The sequence below is a fragment of the Hoplias malabaricus genome, chromosome 2 (genome assembly GCF_029633855.1).
Source record: "Hoplias malabaricus isolate fHopMal1 chromosome 2, fHopMal1.hap1, whole genome shotgun sequence".
Taxonomy (NCBI): domain Eukaryota; kingdom Metazoa; phylum Chordata; class Actinopteri; order Characiformes; family Erythrinidae; genus Hoplias; species Hoplias malabaricus.
The window spans coordinates 24,523,274-24,544,764 of record NC_089801.1 but is presented as its reverse complement, the minus strand read 5'-3'; the positions used below and the strand labels follow the sequence as shown (position 1 = coordinate 24,544,764).

At 40.7% G+C, this 21,491-nt stretch overlaps 2 protein-coding genes across 5 annotated transcripts in view; both read left to right on the top strand.

Annotated features, from left to right (window-relative positions):
- atp2a3 (ATPase sarcoplasmic/endoplasmic reticulum Ca2+ transporting 3) overlaps positions 1-12,500 on the top strand; it is an 82,041-nt gene extending 69,541 nt beyond the window's left edge. Inside the window, exons 13-22 of one of the 3 annotated variants that reach the window (XR_010796517.1) lie at positions 419-637; positions 1,070-1,405; positions 2,975-3,195; positions 3,749-3,951; positions 4,492-4,577; positions 4,966-5,099; positions 5,512-5,629; positions 6,154-6,271; positions 7,384-11,811; positions 11,914-12,500. Coding sequence is in view for 2 of the 3 variants with exons in the window: in XM_066657283.1 (XP_066513380.1) it covers positions 419-637; positions 1,070-1,405; positions 2,975-3,195; positions 3,749-3,951; positions 4,492-4,577; positions 4,966-5,099; positions 5,512-5,629; positions 6,154-6,271; positions 7,384-7,430 (1,482 nt within the window). In the remaining variant the exon portion in view is untranslated. Of the gene's footprint in view, positions 1-418; positions 638-1,069; positions 1,406-2,974; positions 3,196-3,748; positions 3,952-4,491; positions 4,578-4,965; positions 5,100-5,511; positions 5,630-6,153; positions 6,272-7,210; positions 7,242-7,383; positions 11,856-11,913 lie in introns of those variants that run through there. The other 2 variants (XM_066657296.1, XM_066657283.1) reach the window with 2 other exon arrangements.
- An 8,493-nt stretch (positions 12,501-20,993) lies between these two features.
- Positions 20,994-21,491, top strand: part of camkk1a (calcium/calmodulin-dependent protein kinase kinase 1, alpha a) — a 105,183-nt gene continuing 104,685 nt past the window's right edge. For both annotated transcript variants that reach the window (XM_066661676.1, XM_066661675.1), the window contains exon 1: positions 20,994-21,439. The gene's annotated coding sequence lies outside the window, so the exon portion shown is untranslated. The remainder of the gene's footprint in view (positions 21,440-21,491) is intronic.

Here is a 21,491-nt window from a genome sequence, read left to right as displayed (position 1 = left end):
TATATATGTATATATATATATATATATATATATGTGTATATGTATGTATGTATATGTGTGTGTGTGTGTGTGTGTGTGCTTGTGTGTCTGTGTGTTTAATTATGTATAGAAAAGAGTTGGACAGAGATGCCAGAAAGTTCAAAAGTGATTATTTAAAATGTTACATATGCACAGTATGAAATATACAGGGTAATTCAGATAGAATATGAATTTATAAATATTAATGTGGGTCTATGACAGCTGTCATTAAATGCTTTAGGTGTTGTAGTGTAATATACGGGTCATCTAACCTTATGAATAATGACGTATGATGTTCTGAAGTTTATATTCAGGCTATCAGAATATCTTATTATATTCCACTCTTTTGTCTGTACTGATCTTCATTCTCTCTCTCTCACTCTCTCTCTCTCTCTGACAGGGGGCTCCAGAGAGTGTGATTGAACGTTGCTCACATGTGCGGGTGGGCTCAGATAAGGTGGAACTGAGCAGAGCTGTGAAGGAAGAGCTGATGGGGACGATCAGAGATTGGGGCACAGGGAAAGACACACTGCGCTGCCTGGCACTGGCCACGAGAGACGTACCCCCTCAGAAACAGGACATGGACCTGGAGAACGCTACCAAGTTCTCTGAATATGAGGTGAATGAGTGGATAATTAGAGATTGGATAAATATGTAGAAAATAATATTTCAGTTAAATATGTAAATCTTGATTACAAAAAAAAGACAGATCTGATTTTACAGAATAAGTAAGATGAGAAAAGTGTCTGTAGCTGTGAGTGTGTGAGTGTGTGTCGCCCTGTAAAGGACTGGCGCCTCCTCCAGGGAGTGTTCCTGCCTTGCGCCCAGTCATTCCAGGTAGGCTCTGTACCCACCGCGACCCTGAACTGGATAAGGGTTACAGAAAATGAATGAATGAATGAATAATCTTCATGTTTTGGCATGACAGTTTATGGCAGTAAATGTGTTTTTACCAGTAAGAGCACTATATAACACTAGAAAAAATTGCAATTATTACAATGAATTGTGTATAATTGTGTATATTTGTGTGTGTGTGTGTGTGTGTGTGTAGTCTGACCTGACGTTTGTGGGCTGCGTGGGCATGTTGGACCCACCGAGGAAGGAGGTGATAGGCTCTGTGAAGCTCTGCAGTGAGGCAGGCATACGGGTCATCATGATCACTGGTGACAACAAAGGTACAGCTGTGGCCATCTGCAGACGCATTGGCATCTTCGGCGAGGACGAGGATGTGGATGGGAAGGCCTACACAGGCCGAGAGTTTGATGACTTGTCCTCTGAGGCCCAGAGGGAGGCTGTGAAACGGGCACGGTGTTTCGCCCGTGTTGAACCCGCCCACAAGTCCAAGATCGTGGGCTACCTGCAGTCTTTTGATGAGATCACAGCCATGGTGAGAGAAATTCACACAGAACTACAGTTTGGCAAATAAAAAGAGCAAATAAAACCTAAGTGCAGCCGATCGTATAAGACATGTTGACTATTTTAGTTTAGCACTGGAGGTATAAGGCTTAGTATCTTTGGTGGAGAGCAGTGATAGCTGCATTCATGAAGCTTCGATCATACGACAAGAATTTGTGAAAATCTAAGTACAAAAATTGGTGATATGCTAAAAACCCACTTTAATATATAATTGTGTGTGTTTTTATAACACACTTTCTTCCTCACACGTTCACCTTCACAAATGTCTGTTCAGTCTGAAACAGTTATAGCCCTGGAAATTTTAAAGTAATAAAGGTTCATAATTAGCTGGAAAACTGGAGTTTGTTCTTACTGAACACTGCTGTCTTTGGTTTTTATAAGATGTATTGGAACAGCAGCTCTAGCAGGTCTCTGAGGCTAAAATCACAGCATGGCCCATTGAATTCTCTTCCCAGCATGGCTCTGTTTCTACAGTTCCCAGCAGGCTTTGCTTTCACATAGACAGTCAGTAGTGCCTTCAGTGCTGCTGTTCACTTACAACAGCTATCAGACCATGTCATTGTTGTGTGTGTGTGTGTACCCCTGCACCAGACTGTGTTTGGCAGGATTTTCTGTCTAACACGCTTAGTGGATTCTTAATTTTAGAAGAACATGAGAATACTAATATCACAAGAGGATATGAGGAGAAGTGTTTATGTCATACTTATCAGACCATTCTGTGCCCTTTTGGAAGAGACCACTCTATCATATTTTACATATATCTGTTTTTTTAACCCATTCTCAAAGCTCCATGTGTCTTTATATTGTGGGGTTAATACACTTTGACCATACTATAATATCCTTCTTGATTTGTTATCGACCACAGCCGATCACTGTATTCACGGTCAGTCACATGAGTAACAGTTACTGTGGTGTTTTATCTACGTACTTCACTAACCCACAAATGCCATTGTCACTGAATGTGTGATTTTAAGCAGTTTCCAATCCTGTTTATGTGTCCATAAGTATACAGTTTCAATCAATAATATTTAATATCATTTCTCTATGGCAAATTATGTTTATGACAAACTTTCACCTGTTTGCTGCAGTCAAAGCAGAAGCATTTAAAGAGCTCAACTGCATTTTGTGTTTTTTGGAGAAAAAATTTGGAGAAACCACTTGTTATATTAGCTGTGTTGAGCTATTTAAATGTTCTTGTTTGACTGTTTTAATGCTAACAACTAAAAGTTTGCAAATTTTGCTAATACACCTAATTTGCAACGGGGGTTGGATCATTTTGATCACAAAAGTGTGTTTATTTCTGTGCTATAATAATAGGCTTTATTTCTCTCAGCCATCTACTTCTCTTTGTCCTGTCTTGTATTTGAACAGGGATTTAATCTAAATGCTGTGTTTACAAAAGTGTGAAAAGCCAGTTTGCTCTGTTCCTCAAAAGAGACAAGTGGCCCCTCTGCTTTAAACAAGTTTTCTCTGGAGTGTTGCATTTCTGTGCTGTCTGTTAAATAGTTATACCTTATACCTCTCTCTCTCTCTCTCTCAGACTGGTGATGGTGTGAATGATGCTCCTGCTCTTAAGAAAGCTGAGATTGGAATTGCAATGGGCTCTGGGACGGCTGTGGCTAAGTCTGCGTCAGAGATGGTGCTGTCAGATGATAACTTTTCCACCATCGTGGCTGCGGTGGAGGAGGGCAGAGCCATCTACAACAACATGAAGCAGTTCATCCGCTACCTCATCTCTTCCAACGTGGGAGAAGTTGTCTGGTGCGTCACACAGACCCACATCTGACCATCCAGGGGCACCCAGAGTCCAGTTTAACATGATTTGTGTTGAGCTTGAACGTAATTGAAAGTTTAATTCAATCAAAATTCAGACCAAACTCCGATTGGTTTCCATTTATTACATCTAACAAATCTATTGTTGCCTACATTAATGTTCAAAAGTGGTATGGAAACGGTTATATACAGTGTTATGTAAATATTATAATACACCTAGTCAAAATATAATTACAAAATCTTACCAATTTCCTAAATGAAATATAAGTTAACACACCTTGTACTGGGAACACACTTTTTTTTTAATTGTAATGAACAAGTGCTGAGTTATTTGTGCCAAATATGTTATTTATATTTAAATCAATCTTCCTATGCACTTTCATGTGTAAAGTATTAAGTAGAAAGATGTAAATATATGTAATTTATAAATGCATTAAGTGCTGTTTATTATTTTTTATTTATTTATTATATTTTTTTATTATCTGTTAATGTGCCTCAGTTCTAGTAACATATGTCTCTGTTTGCTTTTTGCCCCTTGCAGCATCTTCCTGACTGCGATTCTGGGGCTTCCTGAAGCTCTGATCCCAGTTCAGCTGCTGTGGGTAAATCTGGTGACAGATGGTCTCCCTGCCACTGCACTGGGATTCAACCCTCCAGACCTGGACATCATGGACAAGCCCCCCCGCAACCCCAAAGAGCCTCTCATCTCTGGCTGGCTCTTCTTCAGATACCTCGCCATCGGAGGTGAGCAAGGCCTGACATGTGTGAATCATGTCCTGTTGTTCATTATTTGTCCAGATATTTATAGACTTTATCTTATCTTTGTAGAGGATTTATATATTTAACATCCATCGCTAACATAGGTGTTCACATTCAGAGAAAAAGTAATGCTATCTAGCTATTAAGACCATGAATGTGAGAAGAAATGTTGGAACAGATGTCCACATACAAGTCCTTTAACTAGCTGCATGCATGTTGCATGATGTAAAATGTAAATGTGGTATCTATCTAATGGAACTGAATATGTTTCACATTCACACATTGGGTACAAAGAGCATACATTTAGATATTGGTCAAAAATGAATTTGAGGTTTTATTGAGTATATGATAATGCTACTAATGGAATCAAACAATATTTACTGTTACAGCAATTAATTTCACCACCATACATGTCATATTAATATGAAAGATACTTATTATAACGCCACATGCCATGTCTGATAAGTGAAAGGACATTTACTGGCCCAAAATTCTCACGGTTGCTGTTTTCTCCATATTCCTCAGGTTATGTGGGATTAGGCACTGTGGGTGCTGCCACCTGGTGGTACCTGTTTGATGACCAGGGTCCCCAGGTGTCTTTCTACCAGCTGGTGAGTCAAAAGTACATCATCACTTATTAGGTTATTTTTGCTTAGGCTGTATTTAGACCTACCATAATAAAAGGATTGATTTTACTACATATTATATCATTGATTTCTATCGCTCTCCCTGTAGAGGATGTAGAATCATTGCTTTTCTTACAAAATCCACAAAACATGCAAACTCTGTCACACAACTATACATAATTTTGAGGTCATGTTCTTTAGTGTAATGCAGTAAGGGTAAGTGTCCATTCTTCTACTCAAACCTGGCAAGTACAACATTAGTTGAATAAGTTGTACTTAAGCAGGACATTTCCCAAATTGTGGTGGACACAGAGTGCTGTGTATAGCAGATGTAAGCTGGTCTCACAAATCATTGGTCTTTGTTTCTGTGCAGAGGCACTTCATGCAGTGTACAGAGGATAACCCCATGTTCCAGGGCATTGACTGTGAGGTGTTTGAGTCACGTTACCCCACCACCATGGCCCTCTCTGTGCTCGTCACCATAGAGATGTTCAATGCACTTAACAGGTGGGCAGTGTTTCTGTGGAGACTGTGCTGACTCAGTGGATGAACAGTTTGAATTAGTTTTTATTTATTTTTTATTAATGTTAAGCCTTGGGATGGTGTGTTTTACTGCGATTTTATCACAGGAAAATATGTGAAGTGGCAAGTTTCTTACACCATGTAAATTAATTTTTTTTTGTTTATGCTGAAATATCTATTCAATGACTCACTGGCTTCTCTCTCTTGCACTCTCTCACTCACACACACAGACAGAGCTCCTGTTCAGTCCTCATACAAGAGTGGTTCTGCAATAATACAGAAATATATATATATATATTTTAATGCAGTCATTGGCGTGCAAGAGTTAGTATCAGGACCAAAACACCCGTGTATGTGTGTATGCTCACCTGTTAATTACTGTCCTGTTTTCTCTTAGTCTCTCAGAGAACCAGTCTCTGTTGAGGATGCCTCCCTGGGTTAATATTTGGCTTTTGGGGGCCATTATTCTTTCACTGTCTCTACACTTCCTCATACTTTATGTGGAGCCCCTACCAGTAAGTACCAATCCACAAAGAAAAACACACACATTTATTCTCCTTCTCTGTTACACATATATTCTTGGTATGACTGTATCCTACACATTCTGTATAGAATTGCTTAACATAATTATTAGGTCTGCAGGGCCTATTTGTATCACAACCAGTGCAACCCACATAAACTTTACTGGTTTGAAATTGTATCTTAAGACATAATAAAAATATAAACAGATAACAGAGAAACTTTTTTGACTTATTATTTGTAATGACAATCATGTACCTAAAGTATAAAATAACTTAATTTCTAAGATACAGGTTAGAATTTAAGCTCCAAAATCTCCTAGAAAGTATTAGCTTCAGAACACCAGTAATTCGAGAATGAGGACATACCTCTCACTAGCAACATTTTAAAAGCACAAACAACTGACCATGTGATAGTGGTTAAGGTGTATTCTGGTGATTATTTGCTCATTTTCCCCCTTCTTTTTTCCCTTATCCCTGCACTCTCCCTCATGTTGGTTTTGTCCTATTTTTTTTTCCAGTTAATCTTTCAAGTGACCCCTCTGCGCTGGTCCCAGTGGATAGTTGTCCTCAAAATCTCCATTCCAGTCATCCTCTTGGATGAAGCACTCAAATACATCTCTCGGCATCATTTAGAAGGTACAGCCCATGCAAAGAATAACCTCTCCCTTGCCACTGCATCCAACTCTCCATTATCTGCAATTATTTACTTCGACTTTTCCATGCTTGGCTCAGTCACTTCTGTTTTAGTGAGGTCAGAAAAACATTATATTGAATAAAGAACCCCTTTAATGACAAAATGTAGCACAAAAAAAAAGTTTAAATTTGGGGGAGCACTTACCAAGGACTCCTTTTGAGGAAGTGATGCTGTTATAACACATTTAATTACTGAACAAATTGAAGTACCAAGCTACAGTTATTTACTCTTACATAGTCACAATAGACCTTTAGCGATGCTGTGAGAAACTGCCTGTGTTTTTGTCTGCAATGGGATTTGTGTAGTGTGACTGAACCTTTTAAATATCCAAAGAATTAAAATTAATAAGCAGAAAAGGGTGCAGTTTGTATGCTGTTAGCTGCCAGTTAGTAGGGGAGGTGTTTTGTAGCATTAGCAGCATATCCTTAGCTTCATTTTTTCTTAAGTACTTAATTAATTCAAATGATATTTATTTTTATGTACATGAAAGGCAGCAGTGATGCAAAGGATGTTGCACAGGCTTTTTGTGAGTTTTCTTTGACATGTCATCAAGCTAGTACTCGTAGTTGGTAAGCTTCTCTGTTTTCAGTTAGAGTTGTGTAGCAAAGTAAACGTAAAATGTAGCTGTGAATCTAAATGGGATTCTGTAAAGGCTTAAAGATCATGTAATTTTCACTATTCCAATATATTAGGCTTAATTTTTGAAACCTTTACTACAGTAGCTTTACTATAGAAAAATACTGTTGTGGGCAAAGCATAGAGAGGTCAGTGGACTTTGTTGACTAATGTTTGCAGCCCTTGTAATAACTTATTTGCTGCTTCTTTTATCCACTCAGCTGTTTTTCCGTTTACTTTTTTTCCTTTTTTTTACTCTGCTGCAGCCTAACACTCTCCTCTCGTCTCTGTGAAAAGGTACTTTCTTGCTTTGCTCACACACCTCTCTCTCTATTTCTCTGTTCCTCTCTCACTGTGTATTTTTGTAAACATTGATCTTCAAATACCTTGTCTATTTTTCTTCATTTAATTAATTTATTTATTTTCTTTTTTTTTGTAGGCGAAGAGGAGGAGAGGTATATGAAGAGTCGGCAGCTGAAATTCTAGGACAATTCCTGCTTCAGCACATGCATGTACACCCACGGATCCACACATTAAAACACACATACTCTCACACAAGCTCCTCCCCTCCGTCTCTTTTACTTTGAGCTTTTCAGGAACCATGCAAACTTCTCTTTGCTTCTCCAGAATGACTTACCTGCATGTCCAGCTACCACTAGAAGCAAGCAGGGCTTGTTGGCGTGTATGGATGTGCGTGTGTATATGTGTGTGTGTGAGGGTGTTTGTCAGCACAAGCACGGACCCTGTCATGCAACTATGCGTGACAAGCAGCTTAAAGTTATTTAGAGATTCTGGTTGCTTCTTTTTTATACAGCTTCTTGGCTTCCACTCGTGCTGTAGATACTAGTGCAATAACTGGAGCTTGGGAGCAAAGATGATAGGCCATAGTCAAAGGTTACAGGTCATGATGTTGGGAATCCAGGACTTGGAGGATATTCAGGCCACAGATGGACAGTTCATTCTATTCTGTTCCTGAAGAGCCATGGGAAATGGAGGAAGAGGATGGAGACACCATCTGGGCAACTCCCGGTGTGGCGTGTGAATGTGTTTGTCTATTTGTCTCTGTGAGTGTGAGCATAGACGACAAAGGCCAGTCTGACTTGGGAGGCACTTGTGGTCTCACTTGTTCGTTCTTTACTTTCTCCCACTCACTCTCTCTTGCTCCTTCTTCCCGTGTGATCTCAGATTCCTTCATCCACAGAACTGACCTGTCCAAGCTGTTAATTTGTAGCAATGGTTGTGAGATTGGGAAAGAATTACATAACATTATTAAAAAATCCTCTTCAGTTAATGAGAATCTGTGAAATATCTAACAGTTGGTGAAAATCTGAAACTTTTGCAAGTTTTTCGATCATATTTGTTTCTATGTCTGTCTCTAATTGTCTTACTCCCAACACTGTGGCAATGTAGATTGACTATATCGATTTAACCCAAGGCAATAAATCACACTGTTCATTTGTTCTATATTAGTATAGTCAAGTACAGTGAAGAAAATGTTCACCGCACTTTAATAATTGTGGCCATTTTACACTAGCTGGTGCTATCGTCTAGAATGTGAACTTAGTTAGCCAAAAAAAATTAAAACGGAAACTTATTAATATTCTGCTTAGACAATCTGTCAGTTGTTTATCCTTAAAAACCTTGATTAAATAACAAAATCTACACCCTATACAGTTTAATCTACAGCTGTAAAAATGAATATAATTATACATTAAAATTCACTTTTAAGTGTTGATTGATTGGCATTTGTTTGACAAATTCTCATTCGGTTAAAGGAATTATTGAATCAGTGTTCACTTACCTTTGTAAAGTTGCTACAAATAATGAGCTTGGATGAGTCAGTTCTCTGTAAGCCACTTGGATCTTGATGCCCAAATTAGGTTTAATACTATAGAGGGGGGGGGGGGTCGGCAACAACCCGCGACACCACTTTAGATTGTTTAGTTCAATTTAAATATGCAAGTTCGGCTAATGTAGGCTGATAAAGTTAATTCAGGGGGGACTTTTTTTTCTTTCCATTTCATTCCTGTTAATCCAAAGTTGGCTCATGAGTGGCCTAACCAAATATGCTAACATGACTACGGAATTGAAACCAGTAACTACCAGTTAGCATACATCTGCGTGACGTTAAATTGTGGCTGGTTTTCAGTCCTTGTTAGAAACATTTTCACCCACTGTTGTTTTAATATAATGGGTAAACATGTTTTAGCTAATTTAGTATGCGCATTTACTAGCACTAGCATTGTCCTATAGGAGACAAATGTGAATTGCTCTGCCGTGCTTGACTGCTTCTGAATTTACTCTGAAACAATTCTCTGAAAATGTACAGTCCAATAGACTTCTAACACAATTCCTCACTCACGCTTTCTCTCATTCTTTCTCTCTCGCTCCCCCTCACATTTGTGTTGATTTCACAGGAACACTAGTCAACAGGAGCTGCTAGCTGATAGTATTTCCAACACAGCAGTTTTAGAATTAATTTACTTAAATATTAAAGGAGCAGTTTTACAGATGACTAATGGCTGAATAAGTGAAAGGAAGAGGAAAAAGTCTGTGAAGGAATTAGAGCCCCAAGTGAACCAGCTCTACATAAGGTGTACTTAGGAAGCTACCATTATAAGAGTCTTGATGTAAATGTTACCTGCAGCCTTCTGTGCTAGGATATGCTGCACAAGCACATACCTTTTTCACACACATTGTAATCTCCCAGCAAGGAGTCTCACATGAATGTATCTTCACGTTCTTCTCTGGCTTTAACTCTTTGTGAATGTTGCTCCTCTTCGCACACTCAAGCCCATAGCTAGACTGCTCAAGCCAAACCTTTTTTGTTTGTTTGTTTGTTTGTTTATATTTTTTAACCATATAAAATTATATACTCTTTCTTTTTTCATTCACTATTATTTCAATCTCAGATTTCACTCAGCTATCATTTCATAGTTGCTGAACGTGTTCTCTAGGACTTGAAAAAGCAGCAAAACATTTAGGCGGGCCTTCCTATGACCCCACTTTAAATGTTAAGGAGCTTGTGTCACCACCAGTGCTTTGGCAATCTTGATGAACTTGGCTACTCATTGTTTATTTTTACCAAATAAAAAAAGAAAAAAAAAAAGAAAAAAAGTGATAGTAGTAATAATAATGTATTTGACTGAACTAACCCAGGTGGTTTAGGTTGTCCGTTTTGCTGTCAAGAAGGGTATGGTACACCCTCACTGTCTGTTGATATGGGCCAGTGCATGTGGAAAACTAGCATACACGCTAATTCCAATGCCTTTGTGCCACTGTTGACCTCTTGCTAACATTGGGAGATGTTGTCTAATATCTGTTCAGTCTCTGTCCAGTTCTGAAGCATCTTTGTGGCAGATGTTTATTATTATTTTTATTTTTTTTTGAGATGTGAGATGTGTAACCTACGGTGTGTTGGCGGCCATTTTTATGTCAATTGCGGTCAGTGATTTCAGCTTACTGTGTGCACTACCATTGGTCAATGAACAGTGTGCTCTGGCTTGATTTGAGTGCTCATAAATACTCTTCAGGATGAAGCAGGACTTTACGACGATCATCAAGCCTCATCCACAGAGTTGTTCATTTGAATTGTGCGATGATGACATCAGTTTTTACTAATGAAATGACCATATAACTCTAAGTCCAACATACTGACATAAGGCAATAAGGCCTCCTTCCTTCACAACGGCTACAGAAACCACTGGCACTCCAAGCAACAGAAAACGTGGGCTTGTACAGCCTTGCTAATTACTACTGATCTTCTTGAGAATCTGTACAGGAAACAAAATAAGATTGCATGGAACCTTGTTACTGTAAGTAATAACCTATACAGTATATAATATTTAGTTTTTTTTAAGAAAACAAACAATAACTCACTTAAAATGAAACTTATTTACCAACAGCTAAACAAATGAGTCCAATTTTTTATTTATTTTTTTTTCTGCCCAAGGACATAGCATTTGAGGATTTTGTTCGGTTTGTGGAAATAGCAGAGGGTTCTTATCAATTGTTGCTGTTTGTTTTTAAAAAGTTGTTGGAGTTTATTTTGTGTGTTTTAAGTTTTGGGGTTGACACTTTGTAAAATAAAGGTAAAAATCTTGCTAATAATACATGAGGATTTTTTTTTAACAGCAGTAATTGTAATTTGGTTTAAGATGATGATCTATATGAGGATTTAGGGTGTTTTTTTTGTTTTTGTTTTTTTCTCTCCCCCAGATGATTTTAGCCCCTATTCACTTCCCCTGAACTGTATATCACAGGAACGTTAATAATACAGACATTTTGTTTTAATATGGTACAATATCTCAAAAACATAAGCTAATGCCTCATACCTGATTTTAACGAAAGAACCACATCTAACCCTTAAATAAGGTGTGATACTAAATGTTGCTCAGTACATTTTGTTTTTCAAGCCAGAAGTGGCAGGGGGAAGGGAGTAGGGGCTGATTCGGGATTGGATTGTGGTTTACACAGAGCAAGGTCCAGTGATGAATGCTGGGAAATGAAGTTTTTTTTTTTTTGTTTTTTTTTCATGTGTGTACATTTTTTGAAGGTCTTGGGGTGAGTACAGTGGCTCCAGAGGCACACGATTGTTATTGTGCATCAGTGTGTGTGTTTATTGTCTTAATCTATTTATTAATATTTTAGCCATTCAGTCAGTTGATGCTGATTATTAATTTATCAGATTTGTTTGCTCTAGGCAGTGACAGGGTCCTTCTGTTGACATCACCTGGGAATCAGGGAAAGAACTCATCCAGAACAGTTTTGTATTTTATGGACCTGGCAAACCTTTTGCACAGTTTCTATCAAAAGGCATCTGGAGCCTTGTATCCGCTACTGAGAATGGAATATCTGCATTGCCTTGGTAATATTAATTGTGGATACATAATTTTATATATATGAAAAAGACATGGAAATAAAGATTATTTATCTTGTTATTTATTTAATGTTTCTGTGTTCTGTCCAGTGATGGTCAGCCAGAGTATGACGACAGTGAAGACTGATGTGAACTTGAACTTGCAGCAACTATGCAGGTCTTATTCCAGTTTTAATGGGGAGTATAGACCAGCAGATGGTGCAATTGGACTTCTAAAGCTTCATTACAGCCCCACACGTACTCGCAAGCAGAAAATAATGTCTCAGCTTTCATTGATCTCAGCTGACACGACTTAGTACAGACTGCAGTCATTTGGGTGGTAGATGGAGAGGCTCGAAAATGAAATGCATACAGATGTTCCTATAGTACAATGGATCACTGAGAGATAGTAAACTAAATAGATACTAAACATAAGGCTGAGATTCAAGCAGGAGACTGCATTTGTTTTAAATCAAACTGAACCTGCAGCGTTAATGTACAGCTCATAATCACATGATTCCATGAAGCTATTACACAACTGGAAAACCAGTTATACTCCAGTTATACTATATATAACTGTGCTCAGAAGGTATAAAAGCAAAACTATGCAGTAGTTTTACCTTAAAATGTCAGCTTCCAAATCATTGTGTTGCATCAATTGACCTGTAATATCAAGAATAGAGCCACTCCTTTTCTACTCCAGGCTCAGCACTGCAGAAACTGCACTATGTCATTTTGGAAGAGCATAGGAAACCACCCCCTCACTCCTGTTATGTTAGAATTAGCAGTAATCTTTCAAACAATAAGTGTATTTACATGCAGTTAATAAGCAGTTACCTGAACAAATTTCCTACAGAGACTTTTAAAACATGGACCTATTTTACCTGCAAATATATATCTTCTTTTTTATGATTTGTGTTATTACACAGTCCTGCCCTTTTCACAGCTTTCTGTACACTGCTGCTGAGTTGGCGACAAGCTTTTTTAAATGAACCTCTTTTAAATGTAGCACGTGTCCCTCTGGTGCGGCCCGGTGGCGCAGCATGTGGACCCACTGCGACCCTGAACGGGCGGTTACAGACAATGAATGCATGAATGAATGAATATGTCCCTCTGTTACAGACAGAGACCCAAGCTGCTGGTTGTGTGTTCACGGTAAGGATTGGTGGGAATGAATGTGACATTCTTAAATAAAGAATTATGAGCGAGCTTCAGAGTGTGTGTCGGACACGGCCCTACACTCTGTTCGGTTACTGCATGCGCAAACTAAGAAATCAGGAGATGGGTACACATGCACAGCTCACTTAATTTCTAGACCTTACACCACTCTCAGAGATGTGATTATACTGTTTACAAGACTACATGAATAATCAGATAACTGCAGAAATCAAATTAAGAAGAGACTGTTAAATGCGTGTAAATCCACCCAATCCATCGAACATGCTTGTTAAACAATGAGGGTCTCTTATTGTTTAACTTGTACAGAACAATGGAACGAGTGAGTTAATGTGAATAAAGTAACAGCTAATAACATCAGAGATGACAGAACCGTGTCTGATGAAGGAAGACTTAGAGAAGCCTGATTTATCACAACCTGCCGTTATACGTTTAAAGAAATTACGTTCTAGGCAACCTAAATGTAGGCCACACTTTTTAAAACTCTGCTCGCTTCTTTATGAGCTCAAATGTAGCGTATTATCCCCACCACACTGCACATTTCTTCCCGGAGGCTAGTGACACCTCATCACTAAGTATCTGTCATCGCAGGCGGTACCTTAGCTACTGCTTGAACAAGCTGAAAGGAGCATTTTGGCTGATGATGAGGGGAAATGTGGCTAATTGGCTTCGCTTGACCTACCTTCCAGGCCTGACTCGGCACCCTCATCCCTCCATTAAGGCTGTGCGGAGGTGAAAGTGGGTGTTTGCTGAACATTGAATCACTATCCCCTAATATAGAGCCTCCTCTGGGGCTATGCTTTTGTTTGAAACCCTGCCCAATTTCCATATTTTGTATATTAATATATTTATCCACTCATCTTTTTCATTCCAGGCGAATGTGTGCTGGAAATCTCACTGCCAATTAATTACAGTTTGATGTCTGAGTGAGATATTTTCTTCCCATGGCAACCCATGATTTATCTTCCTGGCAGAACCTGAATAATACTGGACAGCCAAGCACAAGATTTCAGAAATAGCTGTCGGAAAGTTTGCAATAGTGCGGCCTGCGCCTCTGAACCAAGCACACACTTAGAGGACATAAAACTATATACAGCTGCACAGAAACCTCAGTTTATGAACATTTACTAATGCTGCAAAATAAATACACCATCATTAATGCATCCTTAGTCCTTATAATAAAAGTCTCACACTGTGGCCACCACTGGGCAGTTGTTTATAATCTAAATGGGGAGGGACTGTCAGGTTACCAGAGCAACTCTAGCATTAGCAAATATAACCGATACCACTGATAAGAATCTGGTGGAGACTAAGTGGTCTTGGTTCACAGGTTGTGATCTGGTGGGAGCTCCAGATCTGAACAACTGAAGTTTTCATAATATGTCCCCTTTTATAGAGAATATCTCATTTATTTTAAAATCAATACAACTGCAACAACGGTAGCTGCTTTGCTAACTAACTAGCATAATATTCAAATTACAGTCTACTTCAAGTTGACAATTTATTTTAAATGCTACATTTACTTTATGGAGCACTCCAGCTCTGGCCTTCAGACTATTTTCAGGTGTTTATGTCCGGAAAGACTCATTATTTGAAGTCATGTAGAACCTTTTGCTGCGGGAGATGACAGGTTTTAGGTGGGGGTTTTTCCTTACTGTGCACTGCCTTCAGAAAATAATGAAACTAAGCTAAAATTATCCACTAGTCTCAAGACTTGAATCTGACTCTCATATGCTCATTAGAAATATATCTATGTTGGACACACAGGCCAAAAATAAGGCCTAAAAGTCTGTTCTTAAAGGAACACTCAGTAGTACTTTTACCTTCAGATTACAGCTTCAATGTCATTGTGATTTTTTACTGACCTGTGAAAAAGAGATTAGAGTCTCTGCCATTGCTAATCGGGCTCAGCACTTCACAAGCTGCACTCTGTAACTTTTGGAGGAGGGTAGGAAACCACTCCCTCAGTCCTGTTATGTTAGAATTAGCAGTAGACTTTTGCAAACAGTGAGTGCATTTGGGGCAAAGTAACTCTCAGGTAAATATGAGATGGAAATCTGGGACTTCAAGGCATTTAAAATATTGACTAGCATTACCCTGCAGCAGAGCATACACCAATCAGCCATAACATGAACACCACCTCCCTGTTCCTACACTCACTGTCCATTCACTTCTTCAACAATTACTGACTATAGCCCACCTGTTGCTGTGTATACTTTGTTTTCCCCCTTTTTACTCGGTTCTTCAAAGGTCTGGACCCCCACAGAGCAGGTACGATTTGGGTGGTGAATCATTCTCAGTGCTGCAGTGACACTGACTTGGTGGTGGTGTGTCAGTGTATGCTGGTCAGATGTCCACTCACTGTCCATTCTGTTAGACACACCTACCTCTTTGGTCCAACTTGTAGATATAACGTCAACGAGAGAAGCTCATGTATTGCTGCACAGTTTGGGATGATCGTCATCTAGGACACTGCCTTTTGTTGCTGGACAATTCTGTCTGGCATCGACAGAGGAGATAAAAAACTCCAGGAGCACTGCTGTGTCTGATCCACTTATACCAGAACTTGTGAGTGTCACTGCAGTGCTAAGAATGACCCACTGGGGGTGGGAGGTCCTGACCACTAAAGAACAGGGTGAAAAGGGCAAAGAAATTATGCAGAGCAACAGATTGACAACAGGCTATAATTGTAGAACTACAGAGTGCTCCTGCACGATCAGTGGAGCTGATAGAGTGGTCAGTGTAGGTAGAAACAAGGAGGTGTTGTTAAAGGTTGTGGCTGATTGGTGTATACATATTGAGCACTGAGTTCGTCACTATAGGTTCAGCTATAGTTTCACACACACCTTCCAGTTTGGGGGGCTGGATATCCCACTGATATCCCACCCTTCTAGTTGACCTTTCCATCAAGCAAGGTGCCCAGAGCGTCCCAGGTCACGTATGTGCGCAAGTGTAAGCTTGTATCCACAATGAATGCACTGAGATGTATTTAATTAATAATAAGTGTGTCTACGTCTGTCTGGACACAATACTGAATGCAGAATCAGTAGCATCACGGGTCTTCCTGTCGTGCTCATGTGTTCTGGGCCCCTGCAGTGCTGTGGGCTCCTGGGCTCCTGGGCCTGCTGGGGCGCGGTCCTGTGGGGAAGAGAGCGGAAGGCAGGTTCTTAGTTAGAGCCGGCGGGGAGTCATTAGTTCCGCTCTCTGTGCTTTTCCTCTCACTCCGGGACTACACAGAGGCTAAACCTGTCTTACTGTCCTCAGGAGATCCAATCAGAGGTGGAACGCTTGAGACTCGGCACTGGTGCCCTGGGGCTTTTTCTCTCCTCACCTCTTCTTTTGCTCTCTCTCTCTTTCTCCTGATCTATTCATTTTTCCAGCCATCTATCTACATAACCCTTCACCTATCTCACCTCTGTATTTACATTAAAAAAAAGGTGGCCTGATGGTAAGACTCCCATACCCAAGATCAAGTGTTGGCTAGTAGGGTAGAAATCTCCTCCTTGCGTATGGAGTATAAGAGAATCATTCTGCACTAGAGGAATATGCTGGAGTGGCATCTGTGATCCAGAATTAGGCCTAATGATGAGGAATTATCAACCTTTTCTTTTCCTACCTCCATAAGTTAGTTTCTGTGGTGCTGAGCCCGAAGTAGCAACAACACATGCTTTATTCTTGTTATTACATGTCAGTGAAGCATCACAATGATTTTGAAGCTGCAATTTGAAGGTTAAAATCCTACCTAGTGCTACTTTAATACCCTTCATTTCAGACTCAAAAACTAATTTTGGATGGAGCAGTTGTCTACAACAGTTGGCCACCTTACAGTACGGTGTGGGTTATTGTAGAAGCACTGTGCTCTGGTAATCCTTTTATCGTAACATTATCCATCGTTGATGTTGCGTACTATAATACACAGACAGCTCTCCCTGCTGTTTTTTTTTTTATCAGTCTTTGCTGCCCCCAACTCAGAAACAAAGCCTACAACTGACCTTGTCCCGGCCTTCCATTCCACATACTAAATCCATCTGCTTTCCTAAAGTCCTTTTCCTAAGCTTGACCTTGTGCTTGACCCCTCTCATCCGTAATCCAAATCTCGCTTCATACATTGTCAGGCAGAGCTTATATGTTTGGAATACAGTACAGTAGATGATCCCTGGGAGGTATGCTAAGGCTGTTCATTCTGAAGAGGCTGCAATAGGCCGCCAGTAAACATAACTCATTTTCAGTATGCTAATAGTCTTCCTCTGGCCCACTCTCTGCATTGCAGATGACTGTTGGGAGGCAGCATTTTATGAATTCTTGCCTTGGCTTTTTGCGGTCAGTCTGCCCTGATATGAAGCATAATAATAACCTCACCGTAGCGGCAAGCCTCTGAGTCTTTGCTTTCCCTCAAAGAGAAAGAAAAAAAGCACAGGGCTGGGCATCAACTTTTGATAGTTCTGACAGCTTTTTCAGAGGCTCTCCCTCTCCCGCCGTCTCTGCTATAACTACGGTTATGTGGACTGCGTATTAAAAGCCGTGGTGTAAATTATTCGCATGAGTCATGCCAAAGTAAACCTGGAGAGACAGCGTGAAAGAAGCCTGCAAGGACACAGAGGGGAAGAAAGCAACAAATGTGCTCTGTGAACGAATGAGTACAGGGTGGACAGGGGCCAAGCAACTACAGTAGATGATCCTGGATTAAACCTCTGTCCCAGAGGATATGGCACTTTGAAGCTGATGATGATCTGTAAGAACATCAGCATCTCCCTTTGTCCTTTACTACAGTGCTTAAGCCCTTATAAAGTTCTCCTGCCCCTGCTGTACCAGCCACTACTCTTCTGGGAAGGCTTTGTTATGAGGTTTTGATGGCATTCGGCCACACACGTTTATTAGAAACATCAGGATTATTACTTTTGGATCTCAAATACCAATACAACTCATTCCAAAGATACTAAATTGAGCTACATCAAAAGAGGGCACAGTTCCTTCACTCCACAGCCCAATGGGGCCTTATACTCCTCTAGCTGACACTTGGCATTAAATAACGTGACTTTAATTCCCGGTGTGTCCAATGCACTTATATTAAGATTATAAAAGCGGTGTTAGAAAGGGATGTCTACAAACATCTGGATAGAATGAGTTGGGTCTGCCTTAAACGACTTATCTTTTCATTCATTCATTATCTGTAACCCTTATCCAGTTCAGGGTCGCGGTGGGTCCAGAGCCTACCTGGAATCATTGGGCGCAAGGCGGGAACACACCCTGGAGGGGGCGCCAGTCCTTCACAGGGCAACACACACACTCACACATTCACTCACACCTACGGACACTTTTTGAGTCGCCAAGCCACCTACCAACGTGTGTTTTTGGACTGTGGGAGGAAAACGGAGCACCCGGAGGAAACCCACACGGACACGGGGAGAACACACCAACTCCTCACAGTCACTCGGAGGAAACCCACGCGGACACTGGGAGAACACACAAAACTCCTCACAGACAGTCACTCGGAGGAAACCCACGCGGATACTGGGAGAACACACAAAACTCCTCACAGACAGTCACCCGGAGGAAACCCATGCGGACACTGGGAGAACACACAAAACTCCTCAGACAGTCACTCGGAGAAAACCCATGCAGACACTGGGAGAACAGACAAAACTCCTCACAGAGAGTCACCCGGAGGAAACCCACGCGGACACTGGGAGAACACACAAAACGCCTCGCAGACAGTCACTCGGAGGAAACCCACGTGGACACTGGGAGAACACACCACACTCCTCACAGAGAGTCACCCGGAGGAAACCCACGTGGACACTGGGAGAACACACAAAACTCCTCGCAGACAGTCACTCGGAGGAAACCCATGCGGACACTGGGAGAACACACAAAACTCCTCACAGACAGTCACTCGGAGGAAACCCATGCGGACACTGGGAGAACAGACAAAACTCCTCACAGACAGTCACCCGGAGGAAACCCACGTGGACACTGGGAGAACAGACAAAACTCCTCACAGACAGTCACCCAGATCCCTGGAGCTGTGTGACTTAGTTGTCTGTCTAATTTAAAAAAAAACAATAAAACAATAAAACGCCTTTAAAAGATTTCAGACACAGATCTCAGGTATAGACACATAAACCTGGGTAGATCTAGGAAGACTTACAAAAAAGCACTTACACTTCCAGTTAGCACTCCAGACATTGTTTACTGGACGCTATTAGGTTAAAAAAAAAGTTTGTGTGCTTTTTAGAAAAGTTTCTTATCTCTACTCAAGGCCCCACACTCCTTTTACTTCTCATTAATTATGTTTCTGTTTTTCACATCGTCACACTCTTTAACAATCTCTTGACTAACACCTGGCTTCTCCCAAATACATCCCACCCCTTAATTATTATTTCCAAATGATGTGATTGTTTTTTCATTTGCTGAATGGTCATTATTTGTCAGATCATTAACAATGGTTTCATTATTTTCCGGCCAAGTTTTACCAAATAACAATCTCAGGCTTCAGGACCTTGAGCTGGTCCTTTCTCACAGTTGCACTATTTGAACTACAATGGGCTTCTTCATGTCACTGATGAGCTTTCTCTGGCCTCACAGAGCACACAGGCCAACTCCGAGAGAACCAGCTTCACAATTCCTCATTATTAATTATAGTATTTTTACATTAAACATTAATATTCATTTAATTTATGTAATTCCGTATTCAATAATTAAGTCAGTGTTTTAGCCATTTAGACCTGTCAAATGTGTTTGTGAAACAGTTGTGCTCACACTTTTCTTTACCATGTTTGCTTTTTTCTTCCCTAACTGGTCCTGTAACAGTGATTACATTATCTAATAGTACATTAATATTTTAGCCTTTTACTCTGTTCCTTTCTCCTCTGGTCTCTCTATTCTGGGCTGTTAGGTCTGAAACCAGTGGCTTTATTTATGTTTTATCAGCTCCTCTCATTTACACTTTAGTCCTGTTCACAGTGGATTCATTTATTTGGGAAAGCCCATTTTACCCATCTCTTCAGTAATAAAACTCTCCCATCCAGGGGGATGAGTGAATACAATACCTGAGTGTTTGCATCACATAGTCACATCATTATGCCCCATTCACAAAGTGGGATCCAAACAGTCAGAGAGACACTGGAGTACAGATAGTACACAGGCTCAAACTTCAGTGTGGGGTCAAGCTTATTTACCTCAGTTGAAATGAATCATTTCTAATGTTACAGCGTGTAAAAGCATCTAAAGCCCCTTTTCCCAACACAAAGTGACCTCTGCCTGAAGAAAATGATTATGTTTAGCATAGAACTCTGTGGAAAGTTGCCAGTAAGTAGACACAGTCACAATACGGCAGTGTTGTTTAATAATGACTTTCTGTAACTGTTCCACCTTTTGACAGTGTTGTATGTTTGCTGGGATCTTTTTCTGGTGAGAGACAGTCAAATTTGGGCACAACCATAAAGAATATGGATTTGAAATTTGGCTTGGAACTGGATCTTTCAAGAATGACACATCACTAGTGCCTGTCAGGGGGCTTGGCTGACTAACTCACTCCGGGTGACTGTCTGTGTGGAGTTGGGTGTGTTCTCCCTGTGTCCATATGGGTTTCCTCCAGGTGCTACATCCAATAACACACATTGGTAGGTGGATTGGCGACTCAAAGGTGTCCTTAGCTGTGAGTGTGTGATGACGCCCTGTCTTGGGTCCAAGGGTGTTTTCTCACCTTGCGCTATGGACCCACCACAACCCTGAACTGGACAAGCGGCTACAGACTATGAATTAATCAATGTAAAGTAGATTTATCACAAAAGTGCCCCTTTAATAACACCATCATTCAGAGGCTGGCTTGTTTATCACAGGGCAGCAGCGGTTCAGTTTTCCCACATTACCAATTTGAACCACAAATATGTTACACCTCGTGTTCAACTGCTCGACTTATTGTGTTTTTAATAAAATGGTGCAGGCTACTAAACCTGTGCTGTTACTGAGCCCCCCTCCTCCTCCTCGGCTCGGGAATGAAGAAACGGGCGGGCTTTAGGACCAAACCTTAAGAGCGAGAGAGGAAAATGTTTTAATGAAGCATGGAAGTTCCTCACCGGACCCGGTTATCCGCGAGCTCCACCATTCACCAGGACGTTTCATAACCAACGGTCCGTTCACCGCGGCTCTGAGAGGTGCTTCTCAACGGAACCCCGAAAACTGAGCGAGTCTCATAGACGCAGAGCGAGAGAGAGAGAGAGAGAGTGAGAGAAGGGGAGGGATGGGACTTGTCTCTGCCCTCAGACCGGAGCACAAGAAGCGACCAAAAACCGAGCCGAGGGGGCGGTTCTCGTCGAAATGAAAGCAGAAGCTCGAGTCGGATTCATTTGTGTTTACGTCCGTGTGATAAAGCCGAGTGTCCAAAAACAGGACCGAGTCGGTTCAGCGAAGCCAAACGTGCTTCCCGCCGCAGACTCGAATAAACGCGAGCGAGAAAACGGTGAGTACAACTTTCAGTTTTGGAATATTTCTGCTCTGAGCGGTGGCCTGTG